Source organism: Borostomias antarcticus (genome assembly GCF_949987555.1).
Source record: "Borostomias antarcticus genome assembly, chromosome: 1".
NCBI classification, from domain to species: Eukaryota; Metazoa; Chordata; class Actinopteri; order Stomiiformes; family Stomiidae; genus Borostomias; species Borostomias antarcticus.
The window spans coordinates 53,174,415-53,194,539 of record NC_140234.1 but is presented as its reverse complement, the minus strand read 5'-3'; the positions used below and the strand labels follow the sequence as shown (position 1 = coordinate 53,194,539).

Here is a 20,125-nt window from a genome sequence, read left to right as displayed (position 1 = left end):
TATGAGCAATTAAAGTTAGCATGACTTAAAGGAAAATGCTCGTTTTTGACAACCTGGACCTTATTTACGACATATTATAAGAAGTTTGACTCACCCAGATCACTTTTGTGTTGTTCGGAGGCCTGTAGAAGAAATTTAAAATCCAGCGCGAGCCAGTATATCCATGTAATGGCGGCGCACGGGGCAAAGGGAATGCAGTTTCTCAAAATCCATTTTCGGCCGCTAAACGGTTGTTTTCATCAATCACATTGCATGAATCGACAGTTGATATTCCTCTACGCGAGCCATTCTTTCGGTTTTCAAATACGTAGTCTGTAGCCTCTGTAATATGATCTTTACACTGGCTATGCTCCCTCACATTCTCTGCGCTACGATCGGATTGTTGCTGACGAATGACGACGACAATATTCTCGGCACCAACTACGATCGTAGCGCAGAGAATGTGAGCCGGAGAATAGCAGGCTGCGCGCTGGCCTGTGCGCATGCGTGCTGGAGCAAGTGGGGGAGAGGCTTGTAAAGATCATATTACAGTGGCTACAGACCACGTATTTGAAAACCGAGAGAATGGCTCGCGTAGAGGAATATCAACTGTCGATTCATGCAATGTGATTGATGAAAACAACCGTTTAGCGGCCGAAAATGGATTTTGAGAAACTGCATTCCCTATGCCCCGTGCGCCGCCATTACATGGATATACTGGCTCGCGCTGGATTTTAAACTTCTTCTACAGGCCTCCGAACAACACAAAAGTGATCTGGGTGAGTCAAACTTCTTATAATATGTCGTAAATAAGGTCCAGGTTGTCAAAAACGAGCATTTTCCTTTAAGTTGGCCTGACTGTCCAATGAAAAAGGTCATAAAAGTTCCTCACTAAAGTTGGGACTTTAACTTGCTGAGTGGCAGGGGTTCGAAAACAGCTGTGGCATCGATTTCGATTACAGATATCCTCCAACGTTAATCAAATATGTCCAAATTAGATGGCTGGTGTATCAATATGGTGCAAATGCTCAGATAATATCCTGACATCATGTTTATACATCCATTCCATGAACGACTAATCCCACCAGAGAGGGGGCGGTTTTCTCGGAATGACAAATCAGTGACGCAGGACCAGTTTTCCGTCTCCATCACTTGACTCCACAGAGAAACCATAGCAGAAAACGCTCTCGATTTGTGGAAATATGTAACATTAACGAGAGTATATTGTGACAAAGGACTTAAACAGCACAAGTAAGCGAGACTGATTAGTAATGATGACATTAAGACATCTTGCTTTGTGATAGTATTGTTGGCATTAGCTTGCTAGCTTAATGCTAACAGCTCCGCTAGATAGAACTAACGTTAGCTGACTGTAGCTAGTTATATGTGGTGCTGGTGGTGGAGATGATGATGATGGCCTTCTGTGTAACGTTATTCATTTCGGCTGGGTCTGGGTAGCTAGAGGCTATATACGCCCAGCTACATCTTACAATGCATATTTGCCATTGCATTTAATACCATGATCTATCCTAATTACAGTATCTAGCTAGCTAGAGGCCGATGTTATGCTAGCTAGCAAGCTAGCGTAGCTTCTCAGCTAACCTGTCACACCTACCTAGCAATGCTCATCAATGTCAAGTAATTCTTTGCTTGATATTCAGGTGACTTGACAAGGTATTTAGACATTGTAACGTTGGGCTATTTACTCTGTTATTTACCAAGCCATTTCCCATGTTCCCCAGGCTGCTGCAGGGTACCATGGGTGGCCATGACGATGAGATGTCATATGTAGTCAACAACCAACGCCAAGATGAAGAACTGAAGAACAAAAGGAACGACAGCAGCCATTGGGCTGAGCAAGAATCTACTGGTAGCAATGCCAAGTGGGTTAAAGAAGGCCAAAACCAGCTGCGCAAAGTGGCTGAGAAGCACCAGGACCAGGACCATAACTGCAACATCAATCAGAATGGAAACCAGGAGGATTTCCCGCCTCAGAACACCACTCAGGAAGAGCAACAGGGGAAAGAGGAGCAGACCGTGTCCCCAAAGACCGTCAGAGCCCTGGGCCTGAGCGAGGAGGAGTCGAAGAACATCCTCAATGATCCAATACTCATCAACACTCTGGAGTCCTCTGCTGGCAAAGAGGGGGAAGAGGATGGCAGAGAGAAGGAGAAGTCTGAGGTTGATGAAGAGACTTCCAGTCATACCAGCGGGGAGAAAGAGTCCGAGCAGAACGAGGTAGAGTCTGAGAGGGAGGGAGGTGTGGCAGGCAGAAGCGCTTGTCTGTTGTTCTCCAGCGTGAATGGAACGCCAAGCGACGAAGAGTCCAACTGGCCCGCGCTGTCTCAGGATGGCACCGCCGAAGGCTCGTCAAATGGAAACAAAGGTGAATGCTCCTGATTGTAATGTTCATATTTTACCACCCAGGTAACCGTGACCATTTCCCTCTTGTCAACATCTTATTCTTCGACTCTCTTCTTTTCCTTCCCAGATTCCTTCTGGGATTCCAATGCCTTTGAGACAGACACAGACTTGCCCTCTGGCTGGATGCGGGTACGAGACACCTCAGGCACCTACTACTGGCACATACCCACAGGCACCACCCAGTGGGAGCCCCCCTCCCCACTGGACAAGGTGGGAGGGGACTCCATCATGTCCTCCAGTATGTCCCTGGAGACCACGCCATGTGAGGAACCAGAGGTATGCTCTTAGATGAGGTAGGCAGAGAAGGCTGGTATGTTGTGCCCTCTCATTATGTCCATTATTAACCTCCTTTCTACCGGATTCTCCCAGGAAACATGGGGTGACCTTTCTAATCCAGATGAAGGAGCTGGAGATGGAGAGCTGTGGAAGGTAACTGGCGATGTGAATAGAATGTATTGGTAGCTAATCATCATCCCATATACCATATTTGGATATAGCATCTAATTCAATACAATAAATTGGCCGCTGCCTTCCTACTAAAATATGTTTTTGATGAGCTGGGGGGAAAAATTCTTGGATCATACATTGACAAAAATAGGATTTACAACATACTCTTGTCAGTGCTCATCACATAATTGGTTTCCACTGGAGAGGAATTGTTTCGTGGAAAATATTGCCCTGTCTTGGAAAGAGCTTTTACTGTCTTGGCAGTGTAGGACACTGACCTAGCCAGAGCTATTTTACCAATGAGAAAGCACTTTTATTTTTCAACTTAACATTTTAACCTTCAGTACTTTGGTGTGGTTTGTGCAGTTTTTACAATTGTTCATTAACCTGATTAATTATATACCATAGTAGAGTGGTTAACATAAGTATTGTTGGTTCTTGCAGGAGGAGGCCGAGGTGGCCTCTGACCAGAGTCTGAAGGAGTTTGAGGGGGCCACCCTGCGCTATGCATCCATCAACCTCAAGTAAGTAACGTGGTAACTCATCAGATGAATTTCAACCTTGGTCAATTTCTGTTTGTGAAGCTTAACACTATCTCCCTGGTCTGTGTAGCTATAACTGTTCCCACACTGACGAAGAGGACAAACTTGGCCCACTCTGCATGGACCTGGAGGCTAAGGTAGGTACACATACACTACACATCACTCACCATGTTGCTCAAGCAGGAAGAGCACTGCCCATGCCTGTCAACACAACTCCTCCCTTTTCATAATTGTCCTGTTTCCCTCTTCCCCTCCCTCCCCTCTGTGCTGCCTGTGGTCTCTGTGTATCTGCCTCTGTCTGTTGTGCCAGTGTTTCGCTGTGCGTTCCCTGGGCTGGGTGGAGATGTCTGAGGAGGATATGGCGCCGGGGAAGAGCAGTGTTGCGGTGAACAACTGCATCAGGCAGCTGTCCTACCACAAACACAACCTCCATGACACGGCCGGCATCTGGGGAGAGGTGAGGAGGAGCACACAGGAAGGGACCGACACTTCCTGTCTGTGGGAAGTTCCACTAGCTAGTTTCTCTTTAGAGAATTACACAACATTTACATTTTCATTTCATTTAATGCAAATTGGGGCATTTTCATGTGATTTCAGATTATGATAAATCTTTTTCATATGTTTATATATATTTAAAGCAGACCATCTGAAATGGAGTGTGAATTTAAAGAACATATGTGGTCGAAGAAGTCCCTCCTCTCCCTTCTTAAAAAAGCAGCTAATCTTCATTGTCAAACCAAAAATCATATTAACTGGTGTTGTAGTAGGCTAGAAGGCTAGTAGACAATTAAAGATAATTTGATCATTTTAATAAATATCTACAATCTGTAGTATGATGTAAATTAGCCAACAATTCCATTCTACTGCTCTACGAGTGTAATGGTTTGAAAATGCTCTCTGTCGCTCACGTATCCTCCACAGTCTTACTTAACTTGCAAGTTAGCTCAAACATAGGATAGTAGCTATTTAGCTAGCTAACCTACCTAGCTATCAAACATATTTACAATCTCTTGTGTGATGTTGACTAAAAAATATATTGCAGATATTCTCATGTTTTCGTTGACGCGGATGAGAAAAACACTAGGGCCTGAGAGTTATATAGGTGCTTCTGTTTTATTCTGAAGATAGTCGTGTAGGTTTGTGGATGAGGAGGATGGTGTCATAAGGAGTGAGTGTGTTTTCTCAGGGTAAAGACATGCTGATGGTCCTGGAGAATGACACCATGAACCTGATCGACCCTCTGGGGCAGACCCTGCTCCACTCCCAGCCCATCGCTAGCATCCGTGTTTGGGGTGTGGGCAGAGACAATGGCAGGTCAGTAGTGGCCACTGGGGCACGGCCCCGGGCTAGATACTGTGACACTGTACTGGAACAGAAAATTAATTCATATTTTATACAATGTACTGTGGCTTTCCTTTTTTTTGTATAAATGAATAGCCTTTTTTCTAAAATGTAACCATGGTTTTTCCTGCATAGAGAATTACAAGGCGGCCGCCTCCGTCAAATTTCGTGCCTTTTCCATCTCTCAATAAAAAAACAAAACACTCAGAGCTGCCAACCTGTACACATTTTGCATAGTAGGTACAAATGTTTTGTTTTCCAGTCATTTATGTTTTAAAAAAGGACCCCCACACTTAAGGTACCACCATCGCCTCATTTTGAGCCAGGAAAAACCCTGCTTAGCAGTCACTAATCTATTGCTTCATCTTACATTTACAGTTAATTTAGAGTTATTAGGTTGGATCTCATATGTGTAATTTGTTTGGTATTCTTTGTGTTCCTAATTTGCCTTGGGGTAGAGCTTCCTCAGCCTGCTGGATGCTATTTCCTGCTGAATTTGCACAGAGCAGTAATTTGACCATCAAAAGTAATCTACATCCAGCTGTGTAACTATTATGAGTCATAGCAGAGGCTTTGCATTGCTCAGAGACTGCTCTTGGCATGCTAAAATACTCCAGCTGTAGTACACCACTGTCATCTGCTGGTCTGTGCGTGGTATTGCAGTTATTTGTCTTTATGTGTCTTTAGGTGCTCATGAATTCCAACTGATACAAACATTTAACTCCTTCCCACTCTGCTGTGATTTTGCCCAGCTTTAATATCTTTAATTAATACATAATATACATTTTCTTTCATGCTGCATTTTGCTGTCGTTTGCAGGGAAAGGTATAGTACAACAGTGATTATTATTTAATTTTTTTGTATATTCATATTGTAAATACCATTTTACATTGTGGATGAATTAGTGATACTGGTACCCACGTACCTGCATGTGAACGGTGTTTTGTTTTGTGTTTGTTTCTACAGAGACTTTGCTTATGTGGCGAGGGACAACCTCACCCAGGTCCTGAAGTGTCATGTGTTCCGCTGTGACTCTCCTGCCAAGAACATCGCCACAAGCCTACACGAGATGTGCTCCAAGGTGAGCTCCCCCCTTTCACACCTACATATACATCCTCTCAGCTGACAGGATGCTCAGTGACCTCTGCATCAGGGTTTCCGTTAGAGAAAATCGGTACCGGTCAATGTGTCCGGGAAGATTAGACTTTTCCGGACAAACTGGAGAAATTCAGGTCATTATATTATAATATAATATTAGGCCTATTATAGATGTTTGTCGCGGTGATTGGCCGTTGTGTAGCTTAAATATGCCATTTATTGTCTTATTTCGCATCCGTATGATTAAATGTGTGATATGCTGTTATGATTACATGCGCTAGGCCTATAGCCTATGTAATTGCACAGCCACAAAAATAGTCACCTTTGAATTGCGATTGTAGCCTAGAACATGAATGTTTATTTCAATTGCATGAATCGGATTTGAGGATGTAGGCTAATTGGTTTGGGATTCGCGACAGTAGCCTAACATGTGTTAACTAATTTCTCTTTCCAGTTTTAGCCTACCCTTTTTTATCAATAAAACAGCGTCATTATAACCACGGACATCGCAGTAGGCTATGGATGAGGAGGACAACTGTTGAGAAACAACTGATAGGCTGGGCTAAATAAAGAAATGCCACAATGCATGTCTAGATATAACATTTTTATTTAAAAGTGCAAGAGGTTAGGCAACTATGCTTCTCGTAACATTTTAATTTAAGGCCTACGGCTGCGCTGATTGGAATTTATAGGTTCGGCCTATAGTCTAATTTCGGCCTTTTATCAGATAGGCTAAAATAGAATAAAACTCTGAAAATAAATATAGCCTACTTAAATTAAGTGTAAGAACTTACAACGTGCATAGGCTAATTTCCATTCGATATTATCTTACGGCTTTATCTTACGGCTGTTTTTTCATCGCATAGGCCTACTAGCCAATAGCCTATACACATTAACGGAACAAAATGAATTGGCCTATTGTTTTGTTTTTTTATATTCAAAAGGAATCATAATATATGGAAATTTAATTTTAGACTATTGTAGGCCTAATACAATTAGGGGGAATTATTTTGTCCGGACATTATGACCGGAGAGATTTTAATATATCGGACTTCAACAGATTTTTCCGGACAAAAAACGGTAATTGCCGGGTAACGGAAACCCTGCTCTGCATACAGAGTTTTGACTCTTCTCTCTGTGACCTTAGATAATGACTGAGAGGAAATCGTCCAGGCCTGGACTGAGCAGACTCAACTCTGACCCATGCAAACCCATGGACATCCCTGTTCAAGGTACAACAAGGCATTTCTATCTTGTATGCTGGGCTGAATGACAGCTGGCCAGAGATCAGAGCGCTCTTCTCTTCTGTCTCTTAACTCCCCTTTATCCTCTTCTCCACAACAGAGTTCCCTGTTCCAAAAAGCGAGCTTTTCCAGTGCTTCCTGGTGTATTACCTTGGTAACGTACCTGTGGCCAAGCCAGTAGGTAAGGGACGCATGGGTAAGGAAAACTTTTATTCACATATCAGTTTTGGCGAGCTATGTGGCTTTGACATGTCTCCAGCTTAGAAAGGGCTTGTGGTCTGTGTTTGTGTGTGTGCTTGTGTGTGTGTGTGTGTGTGTGTGTGTGTGTGTGTGTGTGTGTGTGTGTGTGTGTGTGAGATGTCGTGTTTCATTGCTTCGCTATGTACATTCCCATGCAGTTGATGTGTCTGGCTGAATGCTGGATAGTAGTGCATGACTGGTCTGTGTCTGTCAGGTATGGACACAGTCAACGAGGCTCTGGAGACGGCTATGCACGGCAGAGGGAAGCAGGACTGGACACCAGTGTCGGTCAACGTGGCTCCTGCCACTCTCACCATACTCAGCAGAGAGGTAGGCCAATCAGACCTGAACTAGAGACGGATGAGTTTACTAAACGGTGTAGCACTGAGAGAATCCCCCCCAGTGGGAGAAACGTGGTGCTACGGTGCTTTTGGCAACTCCTCACTGTGTTTATAGCGTCTAGAGGGGAGACTGAATGTGTTTTCCTCACGGCCGCGTTTGTGTCCGTGCCCAGACGGAGGAGGCGCTGTCGGAGTGCAGGGTGCGTTTCCTGTCCTTCATGGGCGTGGGGAAGGACATCCACACCTTCGCCTTCATCATGGCCGAGGGCCCGGGGGACTTCATCTGTCACATGTTCTGGTGTGAGCCCAACGCTGCCAGCCTGAGCGAGGCTGTACAGGCTGCCTGCATGGTGAGTCAACACACACACACACACACACGTCTGGGCCTGAACATCTCCATGGGGTTAGCATCCTCTGCTGATGACTCGGAGATAGGGGCGGGGGGGTGCAGAGAGCTTGAAGGAAGTATATACTGTATGAATTAGCTGGCTTTTTAGTTTAGAATGACTAAATGCCGTTCTGGTAAGGGGCCACTACCCTGATTACAAAGCATTCATACACTATTTCAAAATCATTAAACAATACAAAAACATCATACATCAATACATTTTACACATAACTGATAAACGCGATGGCAACATTATTTAAAATATGCACAGTCCTCGACTTCAGATTAATTTATCGCATTTTAGAAATTGCTGAATGAGACTAAAAGGCATCCAATTTGAAGATCTCTTGAAATTCATTCCATGCTCTCGGAGCACAATAACTAAAAGCAATTTTTCCCAGCTTCCAGTTTCAGCAGGACTTTATGGGGTCTGTTATTGATATTAATGACTAAGCCCTTTGACTATGCGACAAGAAATGTTAATAACAGCGACTTCACTAAGAGGCTCTGGCTTAGGGGGCCCAGGCCCGGTAGGCTCGTTGGATAACACACCCCTGGTTAGCCTGAGTACTGATTTTCTCTTCCTCTCGATGGTGTGCCGTCTCCAGCTACGTTACCAGAAGTGTCTGGATGCGCGGCCCCCCAGCCTGGGCTCCTGCCTGCCCACCCCCCCTGCCGACTCTGTGGCCCGCCGGGTCCGGAAGGGGGTCCAGAGTCTGTTGGGCAGCTTCAAGAGCTACCGGTCCGCCTCCCAGTCCCCCTGAGGAGGAGAGGAGGAAGACCCGCACCCCACCACCAAGCAGAAACCCAGCACCCCCTCCCTCCCACCCTCCCTCCCTCCCACCCCACGTGTTTGGCCTTCCTGTCCTCCCACTCGTCCTTTCATCTGTGCATGAGCTTATTGTTACTGAGGAAAAGGCGAACTTGCCGCTGAGGGCAGAGTAGTTTTTAACGTGTTGCTCTAGTTCACATCCGCTGCATTGGTCTGTTCTGCTTCCCGCTCGGCGCGGTCGAGCTCTGGCGCCTCCGTTTCACGCCGACGCCAGGATGATTTGACCCGTGCGCGTCGCCATTGTTGTTTTAACAGATAACGTGTCCGATATGTTGGATACGGATGGGATGTCATCATGTTTGGTCTCTAAAAGATCAGAAAGAAACAGGCAAGATTCCCACAGACACACATCTCATTTCCTCCTCAGCGCAGTTACGGTCGAATCATCACAGTGCCATGATCACTTCTCAGTTAAAGACTAGTCTATGCCTCTTTTTCTACTGATGTCTTAAGAAGGTAATGTAATCACTGTCGAGTTTGGTGTAGAGTCTCTCCTGATGTTGGTTTTCTAAAAGGTCATTAGCTACCCTAATAGTACCCTGTACTAAGCCTCAACTCCTGCCCACCTGGGTTGTAATACTAACCATCTAGTATCCTAAGTAGTGCGTCACATAGTTGTATGTTGCCAAACCCCGAGCTGTGTCTTGTAGTCTTCCAGGGGAGTGTGTGATTCATGTGTCACGTAGTGAACAACCACTGATTCTGGAGCGCGGTGGTGTTTTCTCATACATTTGCATGAACGGTTGCAAGTTCAGTGCTTGTGTGCAATAATCCCACTTCCCTGTACGTGGTGCTTGGGTGACGGCTGGAGGGCGGGGTCACAGGCTCAGGCAGGGCTGCTTTCTCTGAATGTCGGAGCTGCTGTGGGGCTGAGTATGGGTCCCATGTGCCTCCTGAACAAATGGTGGGAAATAGACTTCTTCTTCTGGTGGGAAATAGACTTCTGGTCATGGAAAATGTGACCTAGAAAATCTTGAGCCCTGGATTTTCCAGCTCGGTTAGCCAGCCGTTCCACACCACCACCACCACTGACTAGTACTGTAGATCATCAACACACGGTGCATGTTCTAATACCGTACTCATGGCTGTCTGCAGCAGTTTATACTGAACTCTCTCTGTTAATGTATCATAGTAGATATGTGCTTCTACTGTGTGATAAGGGGAGGCAGAAATCTCTACTTGTTGTTAAGTGTTCGTAAGGCATGTCCTACTAGCGTGTATCGGTGTGTATCTATTATAAGCTAGCCTAGCAGTAGATTAGTTGTCACTGTCAGTTCCTATCCAGCGAGTTGCAGTTGAGTGGGCGTGTGCTCTGCTCACAGCCCTGGGACAGGGAAAACATTGCGAGGATATCAACAAAGGTTCACATTACTGTTTGTTGTTTTCCCTTTACCACATGTTGCTCTGCCGGGGCTGCAGGCCCTCAAGTAATGTATTTTGTAAGGTTTATATTATTTGCAAACACTGAAATGCACCCTAACTAAGGAATTGCACATTAGCTCATTATAGATGTACTTTTTAAAGACACGTGTATTGGAGAGATTTGGTGTTTATGTTTTGTCTTTAGTTTACTTTGTGTGCATTTGTCAGACCTACAGGTATGCAGTGCAATAGTTGTTTGACCTTTAACAAATGGAATACTATGTAAAATATAGAGCCACTATCTGAAACGTAAAACCCTAATCCGCTGTTGGTGCAACTGGCCGGCCAATTGTGGAAGTGCAACAACAAATGACGACAACTTGAAGCTAGCAACCATTGTAACCTTATTCAGAGTTAGCTAGCTGAGACTGCGTGCTGCTATTTCACTAACAGCTTATTATGGCTTTAACCGTGTCACACATACTGTCTTTATCTCTCGTTACTCATCACTCTTTATCGTGCTCCTTTTCTCATTATATTCACATATTAGCACTTTTGAAGTCAACATGAAAGCCAGATGAATATTGGAACACTAGCAGATTAATTTATTTGAGTTTATGTAAATTAGGTGTGTATAAAATGTATATGTATATAAAAGTCACTGCACAATAAATGTGAACATATCTTGACTCTTGGTTGTGTGTATTGTGACGCAGTTTGACTGAGTTAAGCCATGTTGATCTGATGGGTTTGATTCCAAAGGGCAGTTCTGGATTACATCAGCCTGAAAATGTTGCCTTTAGTAGCCCATAGTAGAGCCATAGAAATACAACCTTTTTCAGTCAGTCGGCTTATCTGACATTCTCAGCAATGCCATTACATGTTAAAAGAAGCCATGCAAAATGTCTGGTCATTAGCATTTGTATTAAACCTGCTGACATTGGTTTTGCTCCAGAGAAAGAATAAATGGATGAATAAAATGCATGACACCCCATGTCACTTGTTCAATTAATATGAGCTCTGCTGCCCCCACCTGGAGTGTTCAAAAGAGAGAGGGGGAGCTAGTTATTGTTTCCCTGGGAGATGGCTTTGGAGATGAAAGGTTCACATCAAGTGGTGTCCAGACCCAGAGCCAGGCTGGTAATAATAATAACTGCTATTGGACACATCAAGGGTTTGATGAAAATCGGGTCCCTTTGAAGGGATTGACCAAGACCCTCACTTGCTGTGTGTGTGTGGTGTGTGTGTGTGTGTGTAAAACACTGTATAATCCCTGGGATTCACAGGTATTGATGTCGATTTACTATTCTCAGAATGATGATTCTCAACATGATTCTTGTTAATATTTAAAATATTATATAGAATATGATGTAAACTGGAACATGCTGCCTGTAATAAAGTCAAAGATAAGTTTCCCCTTTAACATATAGATGATGTGTATTTTTTAGTCCCACTGTAGAAAGATTCTCTCTAAAACAATGTGGAATATACAGTATATCTTCCTGTGTTTGCTTTTTTCCCTTCCACAGTAATTCTCCTTTCATTTGGCTGGGATTATATACTGTATTGGTTTGTAGCCATCCATTCCCTAAATCCTATTGTTGTCTCCCTGTATGCTGTTTGCCATAGTGCTGAAACACGTGAAGGATATCCAACATCCAATGTGTGAGTGTGTGTGACTATTCTTTATAACGCTGCTGTATTAGTCTTCCACATCTACTTGGTGTCAATCACAATTTGGAGAGTTCGGCTGGTGGAGAAAATAATCACAATTATAATTATTTCTATAATTATGCATACGCCATTTGTGTAATGGGAATTTATTTTGAGTAATGAATGTGTAGTCTTGTGGAACATTGCTTTTCCTCTCATAGCTGTAAGAGTGGGTTTCTATCTGTGCTGGGCCCTTCAATTTAATCACCCATCTACAGTAGAACAGGCTGGCGAGCACAAGGCAGCATCATTCTTAAAGCTGGTGTCACGGTCTGGTAGAGATGGTAGAAATCCCTGTAGGGACAGAGCCTCATGTGATTTTAATGTACAGTACCGTTTACATCTCTCTGTATGGGGATTCACATCCCTCAAAGCCTTTATTTTAACAGAGCGTAAAATGCTGTTCTGTTTTTCTCACTAGGTGTGGAGATGTGGGGGGTTTTTGGTAATCAGGCGAGGCAGTGCTGAGCTCTGAGCGTCAGTCAGGTCACTGCAAATCAAACAGCCGCAGGAGATGAGTGTAGACGCACAGAGATGGATAAGCTTCACAGGAAGCAGTGTGGAGAGAGAGACAGAGGGAGGAAGAAGCACGCGCACATGCTGCGTTTCCACATCTGGGATGCACTGGAGAGATAGGCGGGAGAGATTGGCTCCGCATAGGAATTCCTCTGAGTGTTTTCTTCATCTTTGTTTCTGTTGTTTTGATAGAATGTTTTCCCTCTCCCGCGGCAAAATGAAAATGTTGTCTTTTTAGATCAATTTTAAATCGGAAGCGGTCCATTTTGCATTGTAGTTGTAGGTCGTTGTCACTCGAGGTAAAATTCAAATTGTTTCCTATTCAGCTCATACATGCACAGCATCTAAAGTGCTATGCAGCTGAAAATGTCTGATTGATTCAGTTTGATTTAGGTTGATTTTCATGGGGAATACATATGCAAATGGGGAATACATATGTCTGTTCCTATTAGTGTCAGGTTTCTCCTGTGGATTTTGTCTTTTGTTGCTTGTCCCATGTGCATTGAGGAAAAGGTTCAAAGGCCCCTTTCTTAACCCTCTCCCCCTATCCCACTTTAGTGGGCGTGATTGATCCTTAAATAGATGTATTAAGAGCTGCTTTCCCTCAACTCTACATGCTCCTTTGTTTCCTGTACTGTGCATTGGTGAATTGCTGGCTATGTTTGGGCAGCTCGTGGACCGCCTTGGATCCACTCCAAGATTTAATGGGTTCTAAGTTGGCCCATGCTACACCTTTCCAGCTAGTTTTGTGAAAATTGGTTTGGTAGTTTCCCAATCCTGCTTAAGAATGAACCAACCAACCAACACACGCCACCGACAACTACATCTCGCCCGTATTTTGGGGCAGAGGTAGTGATGGCATATGCAGCCAGGACACATAATGTTACATCCACAGCATAATTCCTATGCAGCCAGGACACATAATAGACTACATCCATAGCATAGTTCATATTGGGGCAGATGCAATAACATGCTATCGCCCGTTTTTTGCGTTACGTGCACTGGACAACATGGCATGGTATGAACGAACAGTGTTAGGTTATAAACCTGTGGGACAGAAAATCTTGGATGTAAAATTGCAGTCTTATATTCATATAACCTCACAGAAATATACATACCATCCTAAATTAACAATCTAAATAATAAATATAATTTGCATTTAAACAATAAACCTTTACATATTTACACATGCAATAGACATCCGGTAAACACTTCATAATGCAGAGCAACATGTGTGGATCTTCATAGCAGTTGAGAAACCGTAACAATGAAATGCAACCGAACTACATCTCCCAGCCTGCACTGCGGGCAGGAAGTGTAACCGCGATACAAATCAAAAGGCGCTAGAAACAACACGCTATGTCAACAAGCATTTCAGCCGGCTACTAGATTCGAAGCTAACAGCTTAACATTACAAGCCGTAGCCTATGCGATAAATAACTGTTGCCTGCTAGTGCAACTATAAACAGCCACCGGACTATTTTACCACCAGGTTAGAGTGCAGACGCTGTCATTACATTGCTTTGCTACTCATGCATATGCATTCATGGGAGTCGAGGGAAAGGACCACTGACCTGTCACTTTAGAATGTTCTTTTTTTCCTACACAAATATATTCTCCTTCCTATGTCTCCCCTACCTTTATTTCTATGCTTTTGTATTAAAACCAGTCAAAGTCAATTATGAAATAATTGTGATGGAGAATAGGAGCTGTCCTGATGTTAATTACCATTTCTCTCCAGTGCTCTGTAGCATCACAGGAATCTCATTAGGTTAAGGTAAGAGACAGTAAGCATTTCTTATTTCAATACCTCATCGGTTCAGAGGCCATAGTCAGTCTGGGATCGTCAATGGAAATTACATGTCTCATTAGTTTAGAGAAACTCGCAAACTGTAGGACCTACATGAGCAGCTCCTTAACACAAATAAGCTTAGCCACTGATCTTACTGGGGGTGAGCCCTTCAGTGTTCTGGGTTGGGAGCTACCCTCCCCGCCTGTGGCAGCTGAACACCAGCCCGGGTGGTGGCCCTCAGTCATCAGACTTTGCTACACTTGTAGAGGTTAATCGCAGCTACCGACGGGGGAGGCTTAATCGTCTCCGGACCGGCGTTGGACGCTTCCGCTCATCGATGCACAGATGGGGCTTGGCATCCTGTGCGGCATGCGAGTGCGGCGCCGAGGAACAAACCGCAGACCACGTCATCCAGGACTGCCCGATATATCGGACACCCTATGGAATGCGTGGCCTGACGGTCGTGGATGATGAAACGGTGATGTGGCTCCTGGAGGTGTGCTCGGATATATATATGACCCCCCCTCTCCCCGGGTGGTAAAAGGATGGCCCCGAGCCTGGGGGGAGAGGACGAAACCAACCTATCCATACGACGAAGATGCTTAACAGCATCTCTGTTGTCTGTGACCACAAAGATTGTAAATTAATCATCTATTTAATCTAAACCATGTTGTTTGCTCCTCTAGGGGAGCACTGAGTCTCTGCCCTAATGAACACGTTGACTGGTTTACAGGTGTACTTGTTAACAGTGAAAATTAAGACAAAACAATGAGACCACCAGCCAGTGGCATTGCTGTGCCAGACTCTGGTTAGTCTGACTCCAGAGAGCTTTCCAACCTCACACAACCCAATCCTCTGTTAGTACACAGCAGCAAATTGCATCGTTACTTAGCAAATTTGTCCAAGCAATCAATTCTATCTCACTTGGGGTACCAGTCTAACAACAGGCAAGATTATATTCTGAAGCGGCTCACTGGTTGTCACTAGGGACAGGGGTGAGAGCAGAATTACAATGAAATGAATTTAAATAGGCCTAGTTTATTATTGTCACTCTCATTCTTCCATATTCCCTCTGTATTCATCTCCCATTCCAATTTTAACACACCAGAGCTTCCAGCGTTGGAGATGTGCAGTCATGACATGATTGTTAAACATAGCCGCAGTCCTTACAGTTGAAAGCTTGCCATTGGCTGAGTGGAAAGTCCCTGATTTTGGGGGATGTGGAATATTCTAAGTGCAATTGTGTCCGAGGATAGGATCTTATTTTCCTTTAAAGCGGCAATGGATGGAGTATGGCGCGGGCCATTCTAAAGACGCAGACGTGCCTTTGATATAATATCTTAACATGTAAATGCTGCTCTAAGGGCTGCTTGGCCAGGTTTTACTGGGTTCACACAAAACCCATTGAAATGACCCGACACCGAGGAATGCTTGTGAAATACAGGGTCAGAGGCAGCCAGCTCTCCTACTTTATATTTATCAGTTTATTTTCACATGCTGCCATGGTGAGTCAGGATATTAAATGACCAGGCGGGAGGTGTGTGTGTGGGGTGGGGGGGGGGGGGGGTACGGGGGGGGGTGGGGGGGTGGATGGGGGGTATGTGGTCCAGTTGTTGATTCTCATTTCGTCGTTCCCATCACCCAGTAGGATTGTATGAGACAGAGATAAATACAGCCACCACTGCGATTTATAAACTCTGCAGCAGACACAATTTCAGCCATTATCTGCCCGACTCACAAGGCCCACCGGTCTGAGTCCCCCCTGCACACAGGGTGCTTCCAACCTGCCCTCCTCTTCCCCCTCTCTTGTCCCTCACCTACCACGCCACAGGAGCACAATCTCCTGCCTTCCCGCTGATCCAGTCCTGCTCGGATTTGACATTTGACACACAGAGGATGTGTGAGTGTGAGGATGGTGCTGGTTTGGTTTATTTTGGATGTGACAGAGATTATATTTGGTGGTGGTGTGTGTGTGTGTGTGTGTGTGTGTGTGTGTGAGAGAGAGAGGGAGAGAGAGAGAGAGTGTGTGTGTTTCACAGACAGAGACAAAGGGGGAGAGAGAGAGACATTTCTCAGATTTGATGAAACAATATCCAACCGGGTTTCTATTAAGATCCTTTTTCCCACAGAAGAAAAACAAGCAGGCAGTGACACATTCCATTTCTGGCAGCCTCTATCAGTGATTTGAACCCCAGTCATGTTTCATTTCTCCCATCTCTAAAACGTTACTACACTCTGTCCGCCTCGATCGCGACCTCTGGGATATTACGCCTCTGCCCGAATTGTAGCCTACTTCACCATGTGTATCGATTCTGAAGCCGAGATGGAGCGTGATGGTTCGTGTGACTTTCTCTTGACACGCGCCGCTGTGCTTCTTATGAATCAGGGATGATAGAGAATTCCCCGAGACAGATGCATTATGCACTATACCTGTGTTGCCCCTGTGTCTAGTTGCCCTGGAATCAGGGGCTTGTAAATTCCAACCGCTATCAGTAGCCTACAGTGTCAGTAATAATAATAATAATAATAATAATACACGATAATAATTACAGGACCTGAGGGGGGGGTCTTCATTCAGCCACACAGTGACACTGCACACACATAGTGAGAGGCGACATAGCACACACACACACACACACACACACACACACACATGGAATCTTCGGGTGTCGCCGGTGGAAATTGTTTAGTGCATTTATCCCATCCCAGCTGTCCTCCTCAAGGGGCAGCCAGGAGCAGTGGGCAGCCATCGGGGTCCAAGTGCTCAGTCCAGGTCTTGATCAGGAACAGGACATGCCCACTGTACTATTTAAAAATGGTTGAAATCCACACATCTTACGGTATGTTGTGTTCTATGTGAAATGCATAGTACAGTACTTACATTGTAGGTGGTTGGTCATTGAACCCCCTTTAACGATGGATTTGTGTCATTATGCTATGAGCAGATGTGAGTATAGTGTGCAGAAACAAAGTTAGCCATGAAACGACCAGCAGCAGGCAGTCAGACAGAAGAAAATAAGATCATCTCTGCAGTGCGGACTATTGTGTTTCCACTAGTGTTTAATAGCACTGGCTTCCCCTCCATACTCATTCTAAGTGAAATTACTCCTTCAAGGCCCTGCCAGTAATATGGGTTAATTGTTCTGGATGGCTGGATCCCTTCCAAGCAGTTCATCCAATTTCCATTTAAATTGAGCTATCGGAGCGTGACAAGGGTGGTGCCGGGATCGGCAATGTCGCAGGCAGACAGAGGCACACTCCTGGGCTGGAGGCTGCTGGGAAACCTGTTTACAGGTCGTTCTGGGGGTTCTCAAGTGGCACACATGGAATGAAAATGCAAACACCTTGCCCGGACCTCTCAGAGGGGCTGATCCTTTAAGCCGAAGTAGAAAAAAACCCTCATACAGACAGAGCAGTCAAGTGTGTATGCATGGCCACATCAATCTTCTGTTGACAATCACCAGCGCTGTGGCCATATCTGTGTAACAGAGGGAAAAGTAGAAAGCTATACATGCAGCACGTGTCCAGCAAGAGCTTAGTTTCTTCATCTTGAACGTTGTGTGGCGTCAATAGGAAATCTGTTGACAATCGATAAAGGGCACATTTAATTGAGATTTACTCTTTGGATGGGTTAATTTGTGAATTCAATGAAGCACTCTTCCAATTACAGTTTTTTGGTAGTAAAACATGGACATCAGTACAATATACAGTATATTGGGCAGTGGCTAGTTTCAGTGCAAACTATATGGAGAAGTAAGACGCCTCCTTCCCTCCACTAGTCTGGGGGTCCACCTTGGGCAAGTGGTAGTACCAGCGTTTCCGTTGGTAAGGTTTTGCCGTGGCGCACCGCCACGGCAAGATCCTTGCCGCCACACCAAACATTTGATACAAAAAACAATAATACAAATTAGGATATATATATAAAAGTCTTAAATTCAAAATCTTAAACTTTTTAAATATTTCGTCCTAAATGCGCTTTCAAAACCACTGTCACGCCCACATTAGGACTATTTATTTTCAATAAGACTAATCATTTAATTAAATTAATTCATTTTCAATAAGACTTGTCTTTATAAGAGCCTATAGGCTTTGTGCTGCTCCATGCTGCTCCTTTCTGAGGTGATCGGAAGATTCGGCGCGTGAAGGGATTTTTTCTTCAGTGAGCGGCATGAGGTTACAACGAAAGATAGGTAAGCTATTGATGCTCAAATATTACCATAGTGTTAACCAGTGTTTGAATTGGGCCAAACACTGGTGCTGGCTCCTAGGCCTACTCCTCAAAATGCCTAGCCTACTGTCTAAAATACATTTATGTTAGTAATCTAAGTGCCGTTATAGCTACAGTTAGACGTGCCGACAGCTCCTGCCCATCTCAAGCACGTTGGCAAAGCCTTTGGTTTTATAATTCCCTGATGACAACTAGCGGATCCTATAACCTAATATATCACTACATTTTTCCAGATGGGCATACGACAATTTTTGAAGAGGAAGAGAGAGCAGAATGATGAGACCAGTCAGGCTAGGTTATTGCCGGCTAGCCATGATTCACATCAGGGGGATTCAGGAACAAGGCACGCTACTTGTAGGCTAACAGTTTTGCCCGCTTCCCAGGGACCAGTAAACTCTGTTCGGGCAAGAGGAATGCCTCATGCAGTTGTCTGATCGGACAAGTAAAAAATGAATATGATAAATTGGCCTTGTGTTGCTAACGTTACGTAATGTGAAAATACAGTTTGAGCCGAAGCGGAGCCTGCTCCATTTGAGCTACGCGCTACTGTCTGTCAGTCGGTCAGCCCTTCAAGCGAGCGTTGTCAAGGAGACATAAACCACAAGCGCGAGTAGGTTCTGCAACTTTCGTGCGAGTCAGGCGCAGCGCTGCCTGATGGATTGTGCGACCGTCTTTGTGGCTGGCTGAACTAACACTAGCTTGCGTTAATGTTCCTCCAGCCACCTAAAATGTGCCAATCAAAATAACAGAAAAAGCAACAAATTATTGAGGCATGTTTAAAAACTAGCTTACCTTATTTTTTATTTTTTTAAATGTATCTACAGCTGCTGTTATAATGGTAACCTACAATACATTTGATTAAAATATGTCTATAAACCATATGATTTATTAAGTGCCTGTGTGGGTTTACTGTTTTATCCCGTCCAGTTACATGTTATTAATTACATTTCAGCTCTAGGACTTTACCAGCCTTACGAGATAAGTTAGGCCATCTTTATAGACCTACTCTTCAGTTAATTATTTTTTGTAGGCAGAGGAAGGGATTGTGGTAGGAGAGGACAGGACTGTGGCACAGGCACAGAGTGGAGGCACAGGTGAGAGAGAAGTGGAGAGAGAGGTTGTTGAGAGGAGCGCAAGAGAAGAGAGAGGAGAAGGAAGGGGACAGGAGAGAGGAACAAGGGAGGAAGAAGGGTGGTCTCCGATCCCCCGCCTTTTCCGTTTCGAAATCAGACTCTTTTTTTCACACACCACCACACCAAGAGATCAGTTCCACAGGAAACACTGGCTAGTACCCCCTAGCCCCCCTACCTGGGGTTACAGGTAAAAACCTCCGATGGACAAAAATCGAAGAGGAAGAGAGACCCGGCCCGGAGGAAGTCTGGGGCCCTCGTCTGGAGCCAGGCCCAGACAGAGGGCCCGCCTGCGAGCGCCTGGTGGCTGGGCTTACCACGGAGCCCGGTCAGGCCCAGCCCGAAAAAGCAACTTGGAGACACCATCTCATCCTCCATCCCGTGGACCCACCACCCGCGGGAGGAACTGTCGGGGTTGGGTGCGCTGCCAACTAGGTGGCAGTGAAAGCGGTGGGCACCGTCGGACCGGACCCGGGTGGCAGAGGCTGGTTGTGGGGACATGGAACTT

The 20,125-nt window shown here is 44.9% G+C and overlaps 1 protein-coding gene across 2 annotated transcripts; it reads left to right on the top strand.

Annotated features, from left to right (window-relative positions):
* The first annotated feature begins 1,136 nt into the window (after positions 1–1,136).
* LOC311315764 (amyloid beta precursor protein binding family B member 1-like) lies at positions 1,137–10,890 on the top strand. Of its 2 annotated transcripts, none has more exons than XM_084446464.1 (14): positions 1,137–1,230; positions 1,722–2,365; positions 2,471–2,679; positions 2,773–2,832; positions 3,295–3,374; positions 3,463–3,529; positions 3,703–3,849; positions 4,579–4,706; positions 5,700–5,814; positions 6,979–7,063; positions 7,176–7,256; positions 7,530–7,645; positions 7,830–8,006; positions 8,653–10,890. In XM_084446464.1, the coding sequence occupies exons 2-14, from the start codon at positions 1,738–1,740 to the stop codon at positions 8,806–8,808; spliced, it is 2,049 nt and encodes a 682-aa protein (XP_084302590.1). In that variant the 5' UTR covers positions 1,137–1,230; positions 1,722–1,737; the 3' UTR covers positions 8,809–10,890. The 2 variants fall into 2 exon arrangements, with proteins under 2 accessions (XP_084302590.1, XP_084302589.1); XM_084446463.1 differs by having other exon boundaries at positions 7,176–7,271.
* Positions 10,891–20,125: the final 9,235 nt, after the last annotated feature.

Coding starts and splice junctions, on each gene's coding strand:
- LOC311315764 (XM_084446463.1), top strand. CDS start 1,738: ATGGGTGGCCATGACGATGAGATGTCATATGTAGTCAACAACCAACGC. Junction 3,375..3,462: donor TATGCATCCATCAACCTCAA/GTAAGTAACGTG, acceptor TGGTCTGTGTAG/CTATAACTGTTCCCACACTG. Junction 5,815..6,978: donor TACACGAGATGTGCTCCAAG/GTGAGCTCCCCC, acceptor CTGTGACCTTAG/ATAATGACTGAGAGGAAATC.